The sequence below is a fragment of the Thamnophis elegans genome, chromosome 2 (genome assembly GCF_009769535.1).
Source record: "Thamnophis elegans isolate rThaEle1 chromosome 2, rThaEle1.pri, whole genome shotgun sequence".
In the NCBI taxonomy this organism is placed as follows: Eukaryota; Metazoa; Chordata; class Lepidosauria; order Squamata; family Colubridae; genus Thamnophis; species Thamnophis elegans.
The window spans coordinates 19,440,562-19,458,549 of NC_045542.1; the positions used below are offsets into that span (position 1 = coordinate 19,440,562).

The window sequence follows — 17,988 nt, forward strand, 5'->3', positions numbered from 1 at the left end:
TCTGTTTATGCCAGGGGCCGGCAACCTTAAACACTCAAAGAGCCGTTTGAACCCATTTTCCGCAGAAAAGAAAACTCCGGGAGCCACAATAGCAGTTAGACTTATATACCGCTTCATAGGGCTTTCAGCCCTCTTTAAGCGGTTTACAGAATCAGCATATTGCCCCCACAATCTGGGTCCTCATTTTACCCACCTCGGAAGGATGGAAGGCTAAGTCAACCTTGAGCCGGTGAGATTTGAACCACCGAATGCAGCTAGCAGTCAGCTGAAGTGGCCTGCAGTACTGCACTCTAACCACTGCGCCACCTCGGCACAAAACCCTTCCCGTGGATGACTATTTCCTGAGCATCCACAGAACTAGCATATGTGGTTGAATTAAAGGCTCTGTTTTCTTCTGAAACTATTCTTTTCTTAGATTTATCCATGGCCTACTGGGGGGTTGAAAAGCTCAATAAATCATGTGCTGGCTAGTGTCGCACATTGGCACTGGTGACACACATTTTGCGTGTCAGGGAGCGCAGCAGAGTGATGAAAGAGCCACATGCGGCTCCAGAGCCGTGGGTTGCTGACCCAATAACATGAGATAACTGGAGACAGGAGGACCTGGCCTTGTGAGAGTACTACTCATCCCTGATACTGGGATCAATCTGCAAAAATAACTTTTTCAGTTTTCTAACTGGGAAATATCTGATGCTTCCAAGCATCCCCAATGGCAATTACTGACCTATAATAGTCGGAATTCTATTTTTGATAAATTGATCCGTGTTGTGAAAAACGAGTACATATTTTCAGAAGTTCAAAAAGAAGGGAAAGTACATACACTTCCACCTATATCCAAAACAAGGATGTAGCCAAAAAGAATCTTCTGGGAGATGTAACAACTATTGCTTCTCATCCTACTTCCTTCTAGAAGGCAGAGATGACTAAAAGCATTGATCAGCCCTTCCTGTAATGTGCTGAAAAGATCCATATGGAGATATGGAGACTTAAGAGATGTCCAACATCCAAGTCTCTTTGTGAAGTCTGAAGTTAGAGCAGGCAGCTGATGAAACTCCCATCCCCACCTCATGAATTCATCCTGATAAATGGAGGTGGTGGACCAGACTGTTAATATTTAATAACTGTGAACATTTCTCAGGGCTTAAAAGATATTGATAGATTGTCCTACTCCCTTTTTTTACCCTTTATGATGTGCTGGATAATGATATATTATTCTATTCTTTTGTATAAGGCTCTGGGGGAGGGAGGGGTTGTACTGTATCTGTTACTAATTACAGGTTGGAATTAAAATTAGCCGTTTTTGGATATTGAAATAAATGGAGACGTTGGTTATATGGAACTAAAATTCTGTTTGTTTCAATGGGTCAACACAAGGTTTGACTCTAACCTTTTGAGTGCATTTCCCTAACCTTTTCCAAGCTGGAGAATGACATATTGAGTTTTAGCAGGTAGGTAAATATAGAAGAAAGCGGTGGCTCAGTGGCTAAGACGCGGAGCTTATCGATCAGAAAGGTCAGCAGTTCGGATCCCTAGTGCCGCGTAACAGAGTGAGCTCCCGTTACTTGTCCCAGCTTCTGCCAACCTAGCAGCTTGAAAGCATGTAAAAATGTAAGTAGAAAAATAGGGACCACCTTTGGTGGGAAGGTAACAGCGTTCAATGCACCTTTGGTGTTTAGTCATGCCCGCCACATGACCACGGAGACGTCTTTGGATAGAGCTGGCTCCGGCTTTGAAACGGAGATGAGCACTGCCCCCTAGAGTTGGGAACAACTAGCACATATGTGTGAGGGTAACCTTTACCTTTAAATATTCATGATGCCCATTGCATTTCAATGCTAGAAAATTCGACCAACACCTATTTTCTTCTAGTCATATAACAGTGCTCTGTCCGCTATCACAATCCGTGGTATACATATATTATTCATGTAGGAATGGTGAGTATATGATTCATCTTATTTTGTTTTTCTTAACAGGGAATTCAGAGCTTTACGATTTTTTGGGGGGAGGCCAATTAAAAACTATATATAGTTGGGGGAAAAAAGCTTAGTTTATGCTTACAGTTGGCTAGAACTGGTAGCATCACTTTACAAACTAACATCAGCAATGCTTTTAAGAAAATGTTGGTGCTCAACTAAATCTTACCAAACAAGGGAGCTGACAATAGGAGAAAAACTTAGCATTGTCCCTTATCTGTGGGAGTGGAAAGGCAGTATTCTTTCTTCCAAAACGCACATCTCCTCTCTGGTATATAAGCAAAGGTAGGATTGTACCAGTTCAGACTGGGTCACCTGAACCGTAGCGGAAATCATGGGTGGCCCTGCCCACGCGCCCTAGCTCTACGGCATTCCATTTAGGCCCTTTTTTTTGCCAAAAGCGCATGTGTGGATGGTGTGCACATTCACATTTGCAAACCGGTAGAGTGAATACCCTTTATATAAGGCTTAATCATGAGTGTTTTGTTATTTCTGTTTTCTAGTGCAAGTTAGCATGAATACTGGAGATATTTAAGCAGTAACCCTATAGCTAATTTGATTTTACAAAAGGAAGATATAAAGTTGAGGCCACGGTCGGTCAAATTCAGACTCATAGACAAAACCAAGAATAATCAGATCAACTTGTTACTTTCCAACGAAGGTTTTTATATCAATTGATGTTAAAAAATACAGACTTGTTTTAACAATAATAGCACCATCTTTAGTATCGTACACAGTAATCTTGCTTTGATACGCACTCGGAATGGAGTGGGGAGAAGATTTGGCTACAACCAGGATTGGGGGACATCAGCAACTTGGAGGGAAGGACCCTTCATATATGCTTGTGAGCTTCCTATCACCACCTGACCCAAGAAAGGCCCTCTAGGAAGACAATAAATAAATAATACCATTATTAGTTGTTCCTTCCTTCCTTTCTTTCTTATGCTGGCTTTGTGATCTACTCAAGCAATGATGGCCACAGAAAATGATAAGAGTCCAAAAATGTAAGCAAAAAGGTATTGGGGGAGGGGAGGGAGCGGGAGGAGTTTGGTTCAGCCATTCAGTGCAGAAGTCCTAAAAGTGATTGGGAAGTACTTGGATTGGTAAAAAAATATTGATTTTAGGGTTGGTTCTCCTTTTACAAAAAGCATACGGGGCCAATGTCAACACCAAATTCCTGATCGGCGCCACCAATGTCCATAGGCGCAATGTCAATGATGGGCAGGCGTGAAGTCTTCTGAGATCGGTACTCGATGATTGTCTTCCCCCACTTGCCGGTATGTTTCTGGAATGGTGAAAACAGACACACACACACATTACTCGGATGCATTACTTCAAGATCTTTGTACTCCAGTTTCAATGAGGTGCTTAGATAATAATGCAATATACCTGGAGAGGCATGGCATGCTTAGACTGACCGTATCTACTTTCAAAATCAGTGGAATTTTATGGCAGCATCAATATTTCAAAAATCTGAGTGGGGAATTATGATGTCCTGTTTTTCTTGCAATGTAGCAGAAAAGAATAGAACAACAGAGTTGGAAGCGACCTTGGAGGTCTTCTAGTCCAACCCCCTGCCTAGACAGGAAACCCTACACCACTTTAGACAAATGGTTATCCAACATCTTCTTTAAAAACTTCCAGTGTTGGAGCATTCACAACTTCTGGAGGCAAGTTGTTCCACTGATTGATTGTTCTAACTCTCAGGAAATTTCTCTTTAATTCTAAGTTGCTAGTTCTGAAGGGTGACGTCATGTAACCTGCTCATGGATCTGGTGTGGGATTCTAGAAGATTATGGAATTCTAGAAGATCAGAATCTAATGTTCTCTTGAATACTTATATTTTCAGACAGAGTGGGTTGATGGAACACCCATACTTTGTCTGCTCCGATGAATAAAATTATGTTGCGGCAGATTTCAAATACTAGAACAAATCTCTCTGGCTTTATGTACTTTTGACTTCTTTTTGGTAATTTGGGCAAGACAAAATATGTAATATGGTCAACAGAAGCTCTCCCTACAGAACTGGATTCCCAAATTGTGTCTCTTCTTCCTTTCAATCTGATATCATCTAGTATAACTTGCCCAATACAGGTAATCCTCAGCTTACAATCGTAATGGGAGCCTGGTTTCCATTGTAAATGATGACAGTCATAAATCAAGGCACCCACGTAACTTACTCAATTTTACAACCTTTTTGTGGAAGTTGTTAAAGCGAATAACATTCTGGTCATTAACCAAATCAGGGCTTTCCTATGAGTGTTTTTTGCCAGACACCTGCTGAGACGGCCAGTTTCTGGCAAAAGCCATCATAAATTATGTCACATGACCACAGACCTTTGCAACTGGCTGCAAAGGCAAGGCAGTTGCCAAGCAACCAAGCTGTGATCATGTGACTGCTGAGGGTGTGCACAGTAGTTGGAACCCTGGAGCCAGGTTGCAAGTACCTTTTGGGGTGGTTTCTGTCAAAAACGGTAAGTAGCTAGTCATTAAGGAAGGCCTGTTACCTTAATGACTAGCTGCTTACCATTTTTATTTCAAAGTAGCTGATAACCCGGCATTGCCCAGGTATTTATTTATAGGGGGGAAATGTCCGGACCAAATGTAATTTCTAATGTTGGATTTTCCCTCTTACCAGAGGGAGCCCCCTTGTAGAGTACTGTGAAGCCGTTACTGTGGCAACTCCACTGCGCTGCACAGTAGAAGCCATTTTAAGGCAGTACAGTAGAAGTCATTTTAAGGCACAACAGGCTGTTTCTTAACAGAACACCTCCCAGAGGGGCATTAGGGGTGTCTCTCCCCCCCGTATTTTTCTCCAGAGAGTAAGTCATCTGTGTACCAAGTTTTGTTGAAATTGCTCAAAGCATTCTAGAGTTATGCTGGAACACACACCCATTTTATATATATAGAGATATTAATCCGTCAGTATAGCCCATAAGAGCAGACCATGGGTGCAGTTTCATCTCTTTGAGATGCAACTTTTTATGTTGGAAGTGTGAACTCAGGGGCACTGATACCTCAGCATACCTGACTACAAGCACGCCATAGATCGTAGACCTAGATTTAAGATTTACACTGTCATTTCCATATGTCTGTCACTCTTTATCTAAGAAATGTCTAATCTGAGATCTTCTGACTGCAAGCCTTCTAACTTTTTCCCCTGTACATGTATACAGAGCACACATGTTCTTTCAACTACTCCTGGTGGGCTTGCTAGGTGTGAGGCTTTCCCTATCCCTAGGATGAATTTCCTAGGAGGATTAAAACCGTCATTCTGTTTTGGCTATAGAGCTTGCATCACAAAAAAATAAAATAAAAATCCCTACTCAGGTATCCTCTCATACATACTCAGAATGATCCAGTTGCAGAAAAATATAACAACTGGCTACTTGGCTGAAATGGAAATCTCTGCTACTCTCTTTGATCAGCAAGCTAAGCCTGGTACTATCACTATGATCTCTTCCCCTTGAATCAAACAACTGTATTTGTATTTACTTTCTTGGTAGTAATTAGCCCAATGTTACGTAAATAAAATAAAGTAATATCATCAAGATCACAGCTCAAATATTATTTTAGAAATGTGTAAAACTATGATTGGACATTTGCTTTACGTGGGCGATAGTCCTGCAATTTCTTTCCACTTTATGCTCTCACGAATGAGGGTGTTATGCCACCCAATTAGGCAGAAGAACCCCAATAAATAATTTAGAATAATAGGGATAAGGAGGGGACCTTGGAGATCTTCTAGTCCAGTGGTTCCCAAACTTGGCAACTTTAAGACTTGTGGACTTCAACTCCCAGAATTCTCCAGCCAGCAGAGCTCTGCTGGCTGGAGAATTCTGGGAGTTGAAGTCCATAAGTCTTAAAGTTGCCAAGTTTGGGAACCACTGTTCTAGTCCAAACCCCTGCTCTGGCAGGAAGCCCTGTACCATTTCAGACACGGCTGCTTTCTTTCTACTTACGGTACTTCTATCAATACCCCCAATACATGATGAGTGATTCCTTTCTACTTACAGTACATCCATCCTGCAAGGCAGTGTAGGTAAACCTGCTATTGCCCTCGGCTCTCATCTCCACGTCGTTGGATCCCTGAATCAGGAGAGCTTTCTTAAGATTGCCGGATGTGTCATCCATGTAGGCAATGCTGTTCTTGCAATGGTAGGTAAGATTCTGTGAGCCTTCAGAAGACAAGAGCCGCAGGAAAGTCATCTGGATGTTGGCAGTGTTAGGAGCCAGGCTGTCATCTCCGTAGCTAAACTGGAAAAGGAAAAGGCAAAGCCATTAGGACATGGAAACACGTGATGGCCAAGAGAAAAGCATGGTGTCAGCGTTTAGCAATAGCACATAGACTTATATACTGCTTCACAGTGTTTTACAGCCCTCTCTAAGCGGTTTACAGAGTCAGCATCCTTGCCCCCAACAATCGGGGTTCTCATTTTACCAATCTTGGAAGGATGGAAGGCTGAGTCAACCTTGAGCCGTTCAGGATTGAACTGCTGCACAGCTGGCAGTCGGCAGTCAACTGAATTAGCCTACAGTACTGTGTTCTAACCACTGCGCCACCACAGATCATGAATATCACTGTGACAAATGAAGGTAAATTGAAAAGGAAGTTGCTGAAGGTGGGGAGAGAAACCAACATTTGAAGCAGGCCAATTCTTCCGATGTTCCCCCCTCAGGTGTATCCGTTGTCAGTCCTTCACTTCAGGAGTCCCCATCTTAATATACATAGTACCGGGACTATTGTGGTAAAGGTAGAATCTTCTTCAGTCAGGATTGAACTCCAAGCTGTCGGCAGAGTTAGCCTGCAATACGGCATTCTAACTATCATTAGAATTCCTCATTTTTGGGTGGCAGGAATAAAAAATGATGAAGAAGCCATTTGGGTGGCAGGAACCAAAAATATCCAAATCATCTTTGAGCCTGGCGAGATTCAATCTGCCAAACTGTTAGCAGCCAGTGATCAGAAGAAGTAGCCTGCAATACTGCACTCCAACCACTGCGCCATTATGGCTCACTCAATTTCAAGTAATTCACCCATAGAAATTAGAACAAACAGGCAGGCAGATTCCTCAAAGGACAGTTTTATTAGATAGATCATAATGGCACAACTGGTGAAAGCCGACTCTAAAACTTCCCACAGCTTTCACCTAATTAAAAGTAAATGTTTCCCCTACCCCAACCCCCAAGTCACTGATCACGCTGTCCAATCCAGGGGCTGGCCGGTTGCTTGGTTATTTCACCCCTCCTCTGGCCAGCCACCTGTGAGAATGTCCTTGGGTTCCCACAGGAAAGTTTTATTGTTTTGGCTACAAACCCCATCTAACTATCCCCCACTCGCCTCCGTTGTATGGCAGCCCTGAAGCCTGCAAGATGGCCTCAGCCATGATCACTTCAGGGTTGACACATGGAATCAAGGCTATGCGATTCAGGACTCTTCCTTCACACAGTGTTACAGAAAAATGGCAGTTACTAAGCAAAGTTGTGTTTGCTAACACAGAAAAGCTGAGAAAGGGAACTGGGATACTCACAGAACATTGGCCCTCTCTCCAAATCTGTCTAATCAGTGCAAAGGCAGTTATTGATGATGGCTACTCACGTGAAAACCTCCATTGATGCTTTCTCCAAACCAGATGTGCTTTTTCTCCTTGTTCTTGCTTGTCCACCAATTCTTCCTGGGAATACTCTTTGGCTTCGGGTAGACACAGGACTCACCAGTCTCCATGTTGCAGAAAACTTTTATGGCATCCAAAGTGCAGCCCTGGTTGGGATCAATCCAATAATCACCTGTAAAAGGGAAACAAAGTCACTTACAAGTGTATCAGGGATGAAATCCAGTAGGTTCTGACAGGTCCTGGAGAACCGGTAGCAGAAATTGTGAGTAGTTCGGAGAACCAGCTAATGCCACCTCTGGCTGGACCCAAAGTGTGGTGGGAATGGAGATTTTACAGTATCCTTCCCCTTCCATGCTTACCAAGCCACACCACGCCCACCAAACCACACCCACAGAACTGGTAGTAAAAAAAATTGAATTTCACCACTGAAGTGTATATTATGCCTCTCTGTTTTTACATGCATAGCAATCTCAATGGCACTTAGACTTATATACCGCTTCACAGTGTTTTACAGCCCTCTCTAAGTGGTTTACAGTGTCAGCATATTGCCCCACCCCAACAATCTGGATTTTGTACATATATATTCCTTTTTTTGGGAGGGGGTCACACTTGTTCATAAAAGTTTTTCCTGTACTGACCATTTTCCTATCCAAGGGGTAGCCTCAGGTGTCTAACTAATGCACCAGGTGTCTAATTAATCATTTAGAATGGAATTATAATTATATTATAATGACAGTAGAATGAAATTTATTAGTAATCAGGACATGAATGTAAAAAGGGAAACAATAAAGGATGAAATATCAACTACTCTAGAAATTTTGAAGGCAGCTAAATCTTAAAGGTTTTTGAAAGATTTAGCTTGTAAACATATCTCTAAAGTTTACTGACTACATATGGGAGAAAATAGTATGAGCATCACCACTACCATATTCAATGATTAAAGATTACATGTTAATATTTTGGACTGTAGTCTCTCATTTTCAGGTTGTGTTACTTGATTTACTCTGATAACAGAATGTGCATCTGAGCTTAGGGAAAAAGAACTACATTTTATCATTCAGTACAGTGTGGTTTCCAGTGACATTCTGGGAAAAGAATATGCCCAGATTTACAAGCCACAGGATCTCTAACATCTTTAATGAAGATGGTCAAATAGCAATAGCACTAGACTTATATACCACTTCATAGTACTTTGCAGCCCTCTCTAAGCAGTTTACAGAGTTAGCCTATTGTCCCCAACAATCTGGGTCCTCATTTTACCCCCCTCGGAAGTATGGAAGGCTCAATCAACCTTGAGCCAATCAGGATTGAACTCCAGGGTATGGGCAGAGTTAGCCTGCAGTACTGCATTCTAACTGTCATTAGAATTCCACATTTTTGGGTGGCAGGAATAAAAAATGCTGAAGAAGCCATTTGAATGGCAGGAATCAAAAATATCCAAACCACTCTTGCTATGAGGGACATTTATATATGTTTTGAGTGGGAATCATTTGGTTCTGTCTGGGTATAGGTTTTACATCACTGAGCTGACAGAACTCAGGTCCATCCCAAATGAGACAGGGGCATTGTGCCTGAGACTCACCACTCTTCCATTCAGGGTGGCATAGTTTCAGGTCACGACAGGTTCGAGCTGGGTTCTTCTTGCTGCCCTCAGGGTTTCGGATGCTTTCAATCTGGTTGTTGAGAGTCTTCAAGGTGGCATCGACCTCAACGTCATGCGGCCGCAAATTACCGAACGCCTGATCGGACCGCATGTAGCGCATTGGATCAGGGCCTTTCTCAGTCTGGCCGAGGCCAGCAAAGGCTGACATATCAATCCCAGATCCAGGTGGGCCGGGCGGGCCAGGGGGGCCGGGGTTGCCAGGAGGACCCTGTCAGAGAAGAGGAAAGGAGACCATTCTAACAGATTTGCCTTATATACATCTCTATGTCTCATAATCATCATCTCTCTATCAGAATAGAGCTGGAAGGGACCTTGGAGGTCCAACCACCTGTTCAAGCAGGAGAGATTTTGGGCTCAATTATGGTCGTTAAGTTGAGGACTACCTGTATTCATAGCTTTTTAAAAAGTTACTTACAGCTGGACCAGTTTCTCCACTACGACCACGAGGGCCAGGAGGGCCAATTGGTCCAGGCATTCCATTAGATCCATCCTTGCCAGAGGGACCAACAGGGCCTGGGGGACCCTAGGAGAAAGCAAAAAATAAAAATACAGGTGAGAATCAGCTGCTTACAAATGCTGCCTATATAAGAAATGGAGAAGGGAAAGAACTTTGGGACTGCAACATAAATTAGTCCAACCAACCAACCAACCAACCAACCAACCAACCAACCAACCAACCAACCAACCAACCAACCTGATGCTCCCAAGTTTCTCCTACAACAAAATTGCAGTATGAGAGCCTTCTCCAATCTGACATGCTCCACACGGAAACTTCCCATCTCTTATGAAGTGAGCCAGAAGGGGATTTGGAAACAAGAAATGTTCTACCGCTCCTCTTTTGACTCAGTAGGAATTGCTTGTGGCCTCTTCCTAAACCAGGGGTTGGCAACCTTAAACACTCAAAGAGCCATTTGGACCCATTTCCCACAGAAAAGAAAACACTGGGAGCCACAAAACCCTTCCTGTGCCTAACTACTGTATTTTTCGGAGAATAAGGTGCACTGTTTTCCCTCAAAAAAGAGGGTGAAAATCTGGGTGCATCTTATACATTGAATAGAGCATTTTTTTTTGCCTCCTGAAACCCCACCCCTTCACAAAAATGGCTGTGCATAGTTTGTAGGAGGCTTTAAAAGAGCTCCTGGAGGCTGGGGAGGGCAGAAATGAGCAAAAAATGAGCCGTTTTTTGCTCAATTTTGCCCCCCCCCCCCAGTCTCCAGGAGCGTTCTATAAGCTTCCTAATGCCCTTTTTTGACAAAAATGGTGAATAGTGGGTCGTTTTTTGCTTGTTTTTGCCCCCTCACCTCCCCAGTAACACTCTACAAGCCTCCTAAGCGCTATTCATGCCTTTTTGGAAAAAAAACAAAATGGGCCCATTTTCGCAAGATTTGCAGAGTGCAAAAACTTTTTTTAAAAACTTTGACTCTTAAAACCTTGGTGCGTCTTATACTCTGGTGTGTCTTACATTCCGAAAAATATGTTATTTCCTGAATGGCCACAAAACTAACATATGTAGTTGAATTAAATGTTCTGTTTACTTCTGAAACTTTTTTTTTCTTGGATTTATTCATGGTTGGCCTACTGGGGGACGAAACGCTCAATAAATCATGTGCTGATGGGTGTCACACATTGGCGGTTATGATGCATATTTTAAGTGTCAGGGAGCTGCAGCAGAGGGATGAAAGAGCCACATGAGGCTCCAGAGTGGCGGTTGCCAACCCCTGCCCTAAACTACAACATCAAGAATTCAGAGCCTGCGATTTTATGTTTCGATCAAATTTTGTCATTCTTGGGGAAAAAATATGAAATTCTGCAAATCATAGCATCATCATGCCTGATGAATTAAGAGTCTGCACAGCAGATTGAATACCCATCAAACGATGGGTGGCTTAAGCGTTCACGAAATTAGCTCTGTTGATTGTACTTACCCTGGGACCAGAGGGACCACTGGGACCAGATGTACCTTGATCTCCAGAAGGACCCTAAGGAATAAAGGAAAACAGCTGCATGGTTAAATCTGAATTTTCTGCATTATAGTTTCTCTGCAGAAGAGCCCAAGTGGCCTCTACAACATGGAGCCTTCCTCCTTATGATCTTTGATTCACTGACCTCTGTGCATGAACTAGGATATAAGTGATTCTCTGTGCACCTACCTGTCGAAGGAGAGTCTGAAATGTATTACAAAGTACAAACTCATCCTATAGTATAGATATCTTGCAACTGTATCTTTTGGAGGAGGCCATTAGTAGGAGACAGAATTGTCAGATAATAACTATCTCCTGGACTGAAGATCCTTTGATCGGTTTTCAAAGATCCTCTGTGTTGTCTGGGAGATAATTTAAATCCCCAGTCCTTAATAAGGGTATATTTAATATACAGAATTTCAGTTCACAAGTCTTATTAAGAGTTACTGCATTTATGAAATCTTTGTAGAGAGGAATGCATACAGCATTGATTCGAATGAACTGATTTTTATCCTTGTTACAACAGAGGGACAGATCAGATCAATCAGAATAGAGCTGGAAGGAACCTTGGAGGTCTTCTAGCCCAACTTTCTGCTCTACCATTTCAGACAGGTGGCTGTCCAGTCTATTCTTAAACACCTCCAGTGATGAAGCACCCACAACTTCTGAAGGCAAGCTGTTCCTCTGGTTAATTGTTCTCACTGATAGGAAGTTTCTCCTTAATTCCAGGTTGCTTCTGTCCTTGATCAGTTTCCATCCATTGTTTCTTGTCCTGCCCTCTGGTGCTTTGGAAAGTAAGTTGACCCCCTCCTCTTTGTGGCAGCCCCTCAAATACTGGAATCATCATTGCTATCATGTCACCCCTAGTCCTTCTTTTCTCTAGACTGGCCACCCCATAGCCAGATGACTATTCCCAATCCGTTCCCAAGTCTGGAACGGAGCCTCTGGCAGTGAATCCTATCAAGGATGTGCTGAAATCAAAACTTACAGGGGGCCCAGGGAGACCCTGCAGGCCAGTGAATCCTCGGTGACCCTTCAGACCTCGTTCTCCTGCCTCTCCAGCTTCACCCTTGTCGCCACGAGGACCTTGTGCACCCTAGAAGCGTAAAACACAAGCCACCTTCAGAAGGACTAGGGAATCACAGGAAAGCTTGCTTGCTACATACAGGAGATGGTGGTGGTGTTACTCCCACAATGCTTTATATATTTGCCCAGCAAAAAATGTGAATAATTAACTTTCATTTTGACAGTAGCTCTACCTCAAGCTTGGGAAGTAAGTTTCATAGTTCTGGTTGTTATGTTCTGATGTCACAAAGCTCCTGTGTTCCTTGCAAAGGATGTTATGACATCAATCCTTGCCCTAAGATTCCAATCATCTCTTGATAGATACAGTGCTAATTATAGTGATTAAATTTGAAAAACATTTGGGACCTTTTGGGCAGAAATAGACAGATTAGCTTGATATGTAGAAGTTAAGTCAAAGACTATACTTGTTTGGTCTTTCTTTAGCAGTAAATGCTTATAGCAGAAGCAAGCAGTTAAATGCTTCTCCTGTGTCTCAATATGTCCACAGACATCTCTTTTCAATTTTTTTTAAAAATGGAAACTAGTATGTCACAATGTAAACAAAAAAAAAGCCTCCAGCATTATTTTCATCTACAAAAAATGCCTCCAGGGCCAAAAGAGAGCCTTGTGAGCATATTTAAGGGGGGGGAAATGATGGCTGTAGCTATTTGTTTGAAATTGTACTCCCTTTCTGAGGAACAAATAAACAAAAATAAAGGAAAACTGGGCCGGTGGTAGTGAACAACTAGAAAGCATCTCGGGAACTAAAAAAGATGGCAAGGAACTACTGTTCCATTTGGCCATATAGGCAGAGGTGGGCTGCTGGGGGTTCGCAGGGGTTCGGGAGAACCTCTAGCTAAGATTCTGTGCAGTTCAGAGAACCCCCCCCCCCAAATCCCACTCCTGGCTTGCCACGCCCACCCCACCCTGCAGCTCCCAGGAGTCCCCACGCAACCTGTTTTGGATGCAGGTAAGTGCAGGGCGCACACGGAGGCTCAGGGAGGGTGGAAAATGGGCCTATTGGAAGTTCAGGGAGGCCGGAAACAGGCCCGTTTCTGGCCTACATGGGGCCTCTGGAGCCCGAGGGGGGGCGTTTTTGCCCTCATGGAGGCTCAAGGAAAGCCTCCAGAGCCCAGAGAGGGCAAAAACGCCCCACGCCACTGGTGCAGGAGGCTGACTAGGCCATGGCCATACCCACCCAGCAACCAGGCAGAGAACCCCTTGCTAAAATTTTTGAAGCCCACCCCTGCATATAGGCCCTGGCAGAAATTCTATGAATACCCTAAATATGTCATGCTCTCAACTTTTTTTAGTCCATTCTAGGAGAATTCTGTCTGGCATTCACTGATGGTGACCTCAAGTGATAAATGAGAAAGAAGTCCATTGACTCCCTCTTCTGGATGAAATAATTAGTAGATCTTTAACGTGTTTTATGGCTATCTGGTAAAAAGTTATTTCAATTTTAGAAACAACGTATTCATTTGTAACACATATCATTTCAAGGAAATGAACATTTGAGATACAGCTCTGTTTTTTTTGGGAGATCCCCTGTTGCTTCTCAATTTCATCTGGGAGAAGAAGGGATCAAGAGCTCTGAGACATCTTTAAATGATTGTTAGGATGACTGTCATTCCATTAAGAAAGCAGAGGCAAGGAAAGACTACCCCGTCTCAGACAAATGTGCAAAGTGCTCCTGTAAAAGGGACATGCGGTTATTATACCCAAGAGGCATCTATTCAAATATCACATAAACATATACGTGTATATGTCTGTGCTGCACTTGGCCTCTGTTCCTGTAACATTTTTTTTTTGTTCAGATGGCAGAGTTCACATTTTTAAGAGCCAGACCTACTTTACCAATTGACTTTGAAAAATATGAAGTGCTCCCCACGGCATTGAGCCATTGTGCTAATCGCATAAATGGAAAACGAATTGTCCTGGCTAGATGTAGCAACGGTATAGCTGCAATTTGACTTGATTGCCTTTGGCTCTGGGGGAATTCTACAATGTTCCCAGGAAGTCAGGAGAAGATGGAGCTGGTCAAAGGGAAGAAGTACTCACAGGTAAGCCCCTTGCTCCTGCGAGGCCAATAGGGCCAATGGGACCTTGAGGACCCTGGAAAAAAACAAAACAAAACAATGAGACATTGACCTAGTCTTCTGTCAATGAGAAGACCAAAGACTGGAGTTCTCAGAATGGCTTTGAAGAGTTGGTTTCATTCTAGCGTCTTCCTTGTTACTAAACACTTAACTGTTTCCCCTCTGTCTCCTTGTTTGCCAGTTGGACCAACAGGACCTGGAGCACCAGGTGAGCCAGGAGCACCATGACTTCCAACAGCACCAGTCTCACCACGTTCACCCTGTTTGGAGAGAGGGGGGGGGGAGAAACAAAGTTCAAATATTTAATGCCACATACATGAAGGATGGAGTAAGAGACAACTACCCAGGAGAAACTGCCTTTTCAGTTGTAACACATCCATATATATGAAAGCCAAATACCACTCATTCATCATGAAATCTCCAGAACCGTAAAGCCTACAAACTTGAAATTTGGCACGTATGTTCCTCTTGGCTTCTAGGTGCTCGCTAAGAAAGGATTTTTTGAAATGACCATCAGATCATTAGTAATTCTTATACAGTAATTAACATGCTCTGATGCTAAGGAGTTCTACTCTCCCTCCCCACCTGAGCAGAACTTTGTTCCAACTGCCAGTTGCCTCACATTCTGTTACCTCAATTCAAATTGGCAGACATTCCACTTAGGAGCAATCTGGGGCTCCTTACAGCACTAAATGTTAGTACCCCACACAAATGTCTACGCTTTCCACCTATGGAACTGCTTCCGGACTCAAGGCAGTGGGAACAATATTCTCTTATTTGTTTCAATCACTGACCACCACTGAGCCAAGGGATTGAATTGGACTGAACCTGATTTCTCCTGCATTGTCCAATCACATAGTTTCAATGTCACATTAAAACCATCACCTATTGTATCCATGCTGCCTGTCAGGCACAAAGGATCAAGACCACACATGTTAATTTGCAGTTCAAAAAATTTATTGCTGAAGCCTATATACAAGAATTTAGTTAACTAAAGTTCAATATTAAATTGCCACCAGATAAGGGTCAACAAAATTTAAGTGGGGTTGGACTTGAACTGTTTGTGGGAACGTAATGATTCTATGCTGACGACCTGCTTAACTCCACCCCTCAGTTCTGCCTGCTCTTCTTCTATACACTCCATTCTAACAGGGGGAAACAGTTTGGGTTGTCTAGTACTGAACTCTATTGTGAAAACTATGCTGACTTGTGGGACAAAATGGGACATTTAAGAGTCAGAAGATGGCTGAGAATATGAATGGAGGAAGAAAGCCATATTAAAGGGGAGGAGGGGAATCCTGTCTAAAATTGTATGAATAAATTACTATCTCTTACAACTTTCTAGTCAAAAGCAGAGATGAAACACTAACCAAATAAAATGGGGTGAGTTAAAATAGATGCCTGGATCTAATCAAGTCCTTCAATACACTTACCTTTGGTCCTGGGGAACCATCTCTGCCTGGAGGACCATCTGAACCAGGATTACCCTGAGAACAAGAAGAGGGTAGTTATTTCTGAGAAAACCAGGAAGGTGCTTGTGCATCAGGGGTCTGGCAATTAATAAGGAGTTGGTAGCAGTAGCTTCTACTAATGTAAAACTACATATGTTCTGTGATGACCTGATCCTTGAATTGGCCCTTACCACCTACTCATCTTAAACAGAAGGTCTCCTCTATCTTTTGGAAGTCAAACTAGAGCAAACTCTGGTTTGGTAAATGCTCATCTGAAATACATTTGTTATACACTAAAATGCTCCTCAGGGCTTCATGCTTTAGTTACCAAGCTTTAGCCTAAACTAACCAGCAATAGCAAACAAGGCACAGAACCAGAACTCCTTCCCAACCCCGAACCCAACCCCCTCACAATCTTCTAGCTTTCTGCAGCCCACTTCCCAAATACACCCTTTTAAAATGTTTGTATAAGCTCTATTCGTAACTGCAGCTTCTATCACCTTTGTCATCTTATTTATCTACTGATGGTGATGGACGAAGGAATAAATTGAAAAGTCCTGTCTATTAGTCCGAACGTCTGCTTCTTTGATGCTGTTATTATACCATTTCTAAAACTATTCTATCAGAAAACAAAAATGTTTCCATTGAGGAGATTGTGGATTATTTTAATTTTTTTAATATATAGTGTATATGTATATATACATATAGCAATAAGAGCAATTGCTTTAAATTAGTATCTGGGTGGACCATGAGAGAAGGTATGAACCAAGCCCTCCCCAAATCCAGCTGTCAGATCGTGCCAACCTCCACAATATTTTGCCATCAGCTTCCTTGTCCTCTATGGTTCTTAATATGAGCATCTGCCCCAGTGGTGGGATTCAGCCAGTTCACACCTATTCGGGAGAACCGGTTGTTAACTTTCTAAGCAGTTCAGAGAACCGGTTGTTGGAAGAAATCTCCTTTTGTTTTTTCCACTTTAGAGGGCTGTAAGGAAGGCAGGAAGGAAACATTCTGGTGTTGTTTCTAGCCTAATCTTTATTGCCCTGATTACAGAAACTGCCTTTCCGGTTAACACTTATTACATTGTAACAACTAAAGCAAAACGCCCATCAATGTGAGTCATGTTGAGTTGGCCACGCCCACCCAGTCACATGACCACCGAGCCACGCCTATCCAGCTGGTCATTAGGGCAGAGAATCGATTGTTAAATTATTTGAATCTCACCACTGATCTGTCCTCTTTCAGAGGGAAGATATAGGCTTTTAATTATTGTTTGATTCTGCATTAAATCCATTCACCAGGAGGAACTTTCAATAAAGGTCAAGACTCAAGGAATAAATATGTTTGGAAACAGGACATATGCTCATCAAGAACTTGGGGATGACTATATCAGATACTCCTTGAATTCTGAAATATTGCATTTAGTGTTATGCTGTGGTCACATTATCGGCTGCCATCATGCCTAGTCATTAAATAACTCAGCATAATGGGAAAGGATAAATATTTACTTAAATATATTCTCTTGAGAGGAAGCATCCATCACAAATTCAGCATGAGAAACCAGAAATGCATCTTTTGTATTCCAGACAGGAAACATGCCTGGATTAATTAGACTCACCTCACGGCCAGGTTCACCAGAGGGACCAGTCAAACCAGGTGGACCAACTGGGCCAGGTGGGCCTCTATCTCCTGGACCTCCAGAAGCTCCTTGTTTACCAGGTTCACCCTGGGGAAAGAAAACCAATTTTAAGTAGGCAGAAGACTAGTTGTTGACAGTAAACTGGACAAGGCAAAGTGAAAAACCTCAGTCGATTTTCCCTCAAAATTAAGCAGTTGAGCTAAAAATTGTTTGCCCAATTTTACTCCATAATCATGATGATAAGAAACCTATTTAGTGCAAGGTTGGTTTGTGAGTTTTAAAACTTAGATGAACTGGAAATTCCCAGAAAAAATCTGGCAGAATTGTGAGAGCAACTGATAATGCTTTTTATTTGAGCAATCTCTAATATCCCAATAAAATACTATTTCCTCACCATTTATTTCATGCAACAAATCACTCCCTCATATAGCCAGTTATTTCTTTTTGACTTTTCTACACAGTGTTTGGGTTAGAACAGTTCACTCTAAGAGATTGAATAGGCAGCGACTTGTGCTGTTTAGC

At 42.6% G+C, this 17,988-nt stretch overlaps 1 protein-coding gene across 2 annotated transcripts in view; it reads right to left on the reverse strand.

Moving 5' to 3' along the window:
* Positions 1-2,677: 2,677 nt before the first annotated feature.
* The window catches only part of COL2A1 (collagen type II alpha 1 chain), an 88,705-nt gene continuing 73,394 nt past the window's right edge, over positions 2,678-17,988 (reverse strand). For both annotated transcript variants that reach the window (XM_032210352.1, XM_032210351.1), the window contains 11 exons: positions 17,446-17,553; positions 15,810-15,863; positions 14,529-14,636; positions 14,339-14,392; positions 12,201-12,308; positions 11,177-11,230; positions 9,667-9,774; positions 9,171-9,459; positions 7,573-7,760; positions 5,988-6,230; positions 2,678-3,258 (listed from right to left, as the gene is read on the reverse strand). In XM_032210352.1, coding sequence (XP_032066243.1) covers positions 3,112-3,258; positions 5,988-6,230; positions 7,573-7,760; positions 9,171-9,459; positions 9,667-9,774; positions 11,177-11,230; positions 12,201-12,308; positions 14,339-14,392; positions 14,529-14,636; positions 15,810-15,863; positions 17,446-17,553 — 1,461 coding nt within the window. In that variant the 3' untranslated portion in view covers positions 2,678-3,111. The remainder of the gene's footprint in view (positions 3,259-5,987; positions 6,231-7,572; positions 7,761-9,170; positions 9,460-9,666; positions 9,775-11,176; positions 11,231-12,200; positions 12,309-14,338; positions 14,393-14,528; positions 14,637-15,809; positions 15,864-17,445; positions 17,554-17,988) is intronic.